General features: G+C 30.3%; 1 protein-coding gene across 1 annotated transcript in view; it reads left to right on the top strand.

Moving 5' to 3' along the window:
- The first annotated feature begins 575 nt into the window (after window positions 1-575).
- Window positions 576-6280, top strand: part of LOC115884281 (sodium-independent sulfate anion transporter-like) — a 28481-nt gene continuing 22776 nt past the window's right edge. Inside the window, exon 1 of the mRNA XM_030902813.1 lies at window positions 576-844. Within this exon, the coding sequence (XP_030758673.1) occupies window positions 798-844 (47 nt within the window). The 5' untranslated portion in view covers window positions 576-797. The remainder of the gene's footprint in view (window positions 845-6280) is intronic.

The raw sequence follows: 6280 nt of genomic DNA, 5'->3' as shown, positions 1-6280 counted from the left end.
ATAAAAAAACGAGATTTGGTATGTTAGAATATGACATAAACTAGGAGTGATTGACGTATTCAATTGTTTTGGGTCGCTTCCTGTTTCACCGGAAATGACTACAACTTTTAATTTTTGAATGATACTCTCGGTATTTTTTTACTTTATTTGATAGAATATGGGCGAGGACCGAGGTTCGGATTCCGCGTAACAAAAACGGGACGTTAACTTAAAATTCTCTCTGCTATTAAAAACAGCCACCCTGTATACTCCACCGCTTCTCTGTAAAGTCCATTTTCTTGTTGTGTTATTATTTTTTTCATTAAAAATTTTCTTTTTTTTTGAAATTTTTTTTTATGTTAAATATACTTTTTTTTCTTAAAAAATCGATTTAAAGAGATAAGAATGCATTGAACTAATCAGGAAATTTTGCACGAACACGTTCCGATACGTGCGACAGCATACCAGCACACTTGTTCGGCGAAAACTGGTCACGAGTAGCCGTATCTCGCCCACCATTGGTCCAAAGTCATCTGACCGGTATCAACAAAACCTCAGCATTATCTGAAAGTTAAATCAGTTCGTTTGGTACGGTTTTAGAAGAGTACCGAAGAGTACCTCACTTCCTTAATTGAGAAAAATCACCGGTATCTCATTTTGACTTGGATTTTTATTGATTCAACTGAAAAAAAATTTTTTTTTTAAATTCTAATTTTTATTTTGATCGGTTTTTATAGATCTATATTTATTTTTAATAGTGTTCATTTTTTATTATTTTCAAAATCTGTGATATTACTTGTAATATATAGTTTGTGAAGATGGATAACGACAACAATGGGAAACGTAGCAACTCTGTTACTTTTGTGTAAGTAATTTTATTTTCATAATTTTTAGTTATAATTGTATTTTTGTCAAATTATTTATTAATAATTTATTCAAGCTTACAAATACAGGGTCTTATATAAGTGCAAATATTTTTAGGGGTGTTATATTTTGATCCCAGACATACGTCTATGAGTTTCTTTTCGCAAATTTTTTTTTAAGCTTTATATTTTTCGAAAAAATTTTTGTTTATTTTTAGTTAAACAACATAATTAAAGAAAATCCAGAAATGATCCAGTGGTTCTCAAAATTTAACCAAAAAATATTGTTTTTTTTTTAATTTTCATAGTAAAACAACTCGTTTATTTTCGACTTATTTGAAAAACGGTAAAGAGAAAATATATGTTTCTTTTATTGATATCTACCGGCCCTGTGAAAATATTTGCACTTATTTCCAAACCAAACTCACCCTGTATAAATATTTTTTAATTATTATTTTTTTTACTACACATTATACCGGTGTGCCGGTATCTTCACTACAGTATTCTCACTTATATGCAAAACAAAAAGCTTGAATTTATCAGGGTAGTAAAAATATTTAAGTATCATTAATTTTTATTTTGTTATACAGGGTGAGTCTTAAATAAGTGCAAATATTTTCAGGGCTGGTAGATCTCGATAAAAGATATATTTTCTCTTTACCGTTTTTCAAATAAATCCAACTTTGAAAATTTAAAAAAAATGATTTTTTGTTTAAATTTTGAGAACCACTGGATCTTTTCTGGGTTTTCTTTTTGGTAAATTTAATTTACTACCTATGTTGCCATATTATCAAGGAATTATGTTTTTTAACTAAAAACTAAAAAAATTCCAAAAAAAGATCTTTTTTTCGTGAAAAAAGATCGTGTTTCTGGGGTTATATTTTTTAAATAAAAAATTCCAAAAAATGAGGAAAATGCATGTTTTCAAATAATGGTTTTAAAAATAGTTCATATAATTACAAATTGAACAAAAAAAATCGTTGATATCGGTTAATTAAGAAATGCCTCTAATATAAAATAATTAAATATTGGTAATTTAAATGGCCGGGCAAACGCTTTCTACCGCGCCTTGCCGCTGTGACGTCACCCGCCGTTCTTCTGGTTGAGTGGAGCCAGACGCGTGTTTATTTTACACAGTTTGCTTTTAAACGCTGTTGAATCCGAGTCAAAATTTTAGTTATTTGTGTTAATTAATACATAATTAATAATTAGTGATATTTATAATTTATATTATAAATAGTAATGGATGAGCGAAAACAGAAAAAAATGGTCCAAGGCCATGAGAAGAGATGAAAGGAAAAACGTTAAATTATCCACTATTTTTACGATTTATTGTTGTGAAGATCATTTTGATGTAAGTTCATATATTTATGTATATTGTCTTACATACGTATATGAAATTTGAATGTACAGGGTTATTCATTATATTTTGACACCCACATACAGCCTTAACTGCAAGTTTTAGAAGAAAACATTAAATAAAAAAGTTGCATGGTTTTTCATATACTCTCTCTTTAAAAATTAATTCTAGTTATACAGGGTGTCTCAAAAAGGTGGCGCAGAAAATTGTACGTATTTTTTCGCTTTTCAACTGTCAATATTTCGTAAACATTTGAAGATAGGTATAAGATAGTATACATGAAATATATCTAGAATATCTATAAATTTCCGAAGAATCCAAAAATATATAGGGTGTTTCACTTAAAAAAGTAACTTAATTTTAGCGTTTGCTTATGGGACACCTTGTATAATATTTTCATTACTGATAAACAATTTATTTCCTAGAATTTCGTAAAAAAATCAATCTTTAAAAATAACAAGGGTAAGGGGGTGTCAATATATAAAAAAAACTTTCTCTTTCGCGTTATGCTCTGGAGTTATTTTTCCACGTACTAAACAAATATTTTTGTCTCTTTTCACTTCTACATAACCTACAGCATTATCTCCATACGTCTCCCTACCTGATCTGAAAAATAAGTTTATAACATTAATATTTACAACTATATAAAAGTTCGTAACAGTAGGTACCTACTTATACTTAAATATGCCTCAGTACTACATAGAATAAATGTTACATTCCCTCTGTTTTTTTCCTCGTAATTCAGCACCAATAAATTGGGAATTTGTAAATAGCAGCCAACATAAAAGCATCGACTTTTGGCAAGTTATCTGATTGTGCTTTTACAAACCCGGAATCTGTCATTACTTAAAAAATTCTCAGAACACATACAAATAATAACTGCACAAAAGCATAAAAAGCTCCTTCAATCAACGCTAAAAGCAACAAAAATGTCTTAGTACGCCACCTAAATACGTACATAAACGGAACACATCTGGATACTGCTGTCCATCGCGCGTCGACGAGAACGGCGGGTGACGTCAGACCAATAGAATATCGTTTCAATTCGCGAGGCGTCGTTTGCGTTATCCATAGTATTTTAATGGCCCGTTTTATAAAATTGTGGTACTGCTTTCAAGAAAAAAGTTTTTTCTTGCATTTATACATATTTATTCTAATAAATTGAACAGTTTCTGGCGAAAAATAAAATATATGCACCTTCCTCATTAAAACAGCTAAGAAACTTCAGTTCAACCATATTATATTCTGTGTCTATAGTATACATAAAGTTTCCGGTTCCTTTTGTAAATCCATTTAAAAAATAATAATTCTATTATAATTGTTTCGTTTAAAAAAAAACGTTATCATGACAAATATTCAAACTTTTTATAAGTATCAGTTAAAGTCCACCCTACACATAACATTTTACCTGTCAGTCTTACCTGTTCCGGTCCAGTCAAAACGTATCAAGTAAAACTTTACGTGTAGCATAGAACCTTCAGTTGCATAGAATTATTATCTTACTTAAATAAAGATGTCCAAAAAAATACACATAATTTTCACAATTTTTTTTGTGAACACCGCGTATCGGTATATAAATCTAGCCTGTTTTTTTGAATAAAATATCAAATATTTACCATTTCCTTTTTCCAAACAAGTTATTCAAATATGAGATTCCAGCGTTTTAATTTATTACTCCAGTCACATGTTTCATGTATTCATAAAAATTTTCCTAGTCTTTAGTCTATGTATGTATACCAACATAACTTCTGTTTGTCAGATTACAAATGATTACAAATTTATTTGAACGGTTTTATCAGAGACAAACGTGATATAAATATAATTTATAACATCGCGAATTTCTTGACAAAATAATGGATGAGTCTAGTTTAAACGAAAAAAAAACTAAAATAAAACGGAAGACTAATAAGAAAAGAAACATTTTTTCTCATAATTTGACTTGAATTAGTTTCGTTAATAACTAAATTATGTGATCTGATGAAACAATTCCAAGTCCCTGGCTGTTAGAGAAATACCGATGTGAAATTTTCTTTAAAATATTACTAAATTTAATATTAATTGACCATAATCCACTTAAAAAAAAATAATGGATGAGTCTGGTTTAAACGAAAAAAAAAATAAAATAAAACGGAAGACTAATAAGAAAAGAAACATTTTTTCTCATAATTTGACTTGAATTAGTTTCGTTAATAACTAAATTATGTGATCTGATGAAACAATTCCAAGTCCCTGGCTATTAGAGAAATACCGATGTGAAATTTTCTTTAAAATATTACTAAATTTAATATTAATTGACCATAATCCACTTCAAGTATGTACTACGAAATATAACTTGAATTTCTAAAAATTCTTCGTTTAATTGAAAAAAAATATTCAAATTATTTAGTATTCCTTTAGTATATAAAAAAAACATGATTTAGTATATAAGTATATAGTATCTATATTCTTCGTTAAATATTTATTAGTTACTATCAATAGTATGTCACTAAATTTCTTTGCTTTTAAAGTGATGGTATATTGTACTAGATTAAAGATTTCTCTATGTAGTAGGTTTTCTACACTGAAAAAACAAACAAAATTGAAGTGTTTGCTTTAATTGTACACTCTATTTTTTAGCTTTTATAGAAAAGTATATTTATTTTGTTTATTAGATATAAGTTCATCATTATAAAGGCAAAATAGTTGAAGTTTAATTTAGTGTAACTTCAACCAAAGAATATTATAATATAACATTACTTTCTTATAACAAAAAATTAAAAAATAATCGTATTAAACGTAAATTAAATTACAAAATTTGAAGGTAAAAATAACAGAAATTACAAATATTAATACAATAAAAAACAATTACTGTCTCAATTATTTTTTTTGAAAATGTCATACATAAAAAAGTCCCATATAAAATATCTGGTTTCAACTGGTTGAAGATTTATAACATATAACATATTTTTCTCATGTAAATAAACAAATTACCCACTAGGTACTTCATCTCACCACAGGTCAATATAGGGAGTCCCAAAAAAGCGTAAACTCATTTTTTTACCGTCTTCGGGTTTTTACAATTAATAATAACGAATGATTTATACAAAGTGCTGCAAAACATAACATAGTTTGATAGGTTTCTGTAAAAATCTATAATATTTAGTTTTAAAAAACATCTTCTCAGCCATTACTCATCCACTGCAGAATGTAGGCCCCTCTCAGTTTCTTCCACTCGTTTCGATTCTGTGCCCTCCTCATCCAGTTCTTACCGGCTACGGTTTGGATATCATCAGTCCATCTTTTAGGAGTTTTTTTTTTTGGTGAAACGGTGGTTTAAAAATCTTTTATAGACGAATAGTGATCATTTCCATGACCATCTCGAGAGAGACAGTCATAGAAATAACCCCTAGACAGTGTGGGATTCGAAATACCCACTAAAAACGATCCACCTTCGAGGAATCAGTGGCCGAAGAATGGCAGTTCTTATTCCTGCCTATTAGAGATGGGAAGTACGTGTGCGTGTCGTACAAAATGTACGATACATTTCAATGTACGGTGTACGTGTCGTACAATTTTATTGTACGAAACGTACAATCCACCATTATCATTGTACTTTGCATCTTTGCAAGCACTGTACCCGGGACCGGGATTTGGTGCCAAAGAATGGAGATTAGATCATAGGGGGTAACATACTTGTAAGTATGTTTGAAACCATGGTTTTGACATGACTGGCTACTTGTTCAAATAGTTGTTTATGGAGTTCTTGGTTTATTGAAGAGATGGGTAGGAATGACTCAGGACGGTTTCCTTGTGGCGAGTTGTTGAGATTGCTTTTGAGCACTGAAGCATAAAGTGTAGGATTTGGAGGGATAGGAGTCGGGACCTTTGAGGGTTCCGGCTGACTAAGGATGTTAGTATTGGGATTACGATTTCTCGGATTTTCTGGGCATAAATTGTGGCTGGCTGGATGCGGACCTCCGCAATTTGAACAAATTGCAGGTGCATCAGCCTCTTTGCCACAGGATTTGGTGTGATGGGATTTGGCGCACCTTACGCAACGCGGGGCCGCAAAGCAGTTCGAGGCGGCATGGCCGAATTG

This window comes from Sitophilus oryzae, unplaced genomic scaffold (genome assembly GCF_002938485.1).
Source record: "Sitophilus oryzae breed Bouriz unplaced genomic scaffold, Soryzae_2.0 scaffold_227_pilon_pilon, whole genome shotgun sequence".
Taxonomy (NCBI): Eukaryota; Metazoa; Arthropoda; class Insecta; order Coleoptera; family Curculionidae; genus Sitophilus; species Sitophilus oryzae.
The sequence above is the reverse complement of the archived record's forward strand: the minus strand, read 5'-3'. Positions and strand labels throughout refer to the sequence as shown.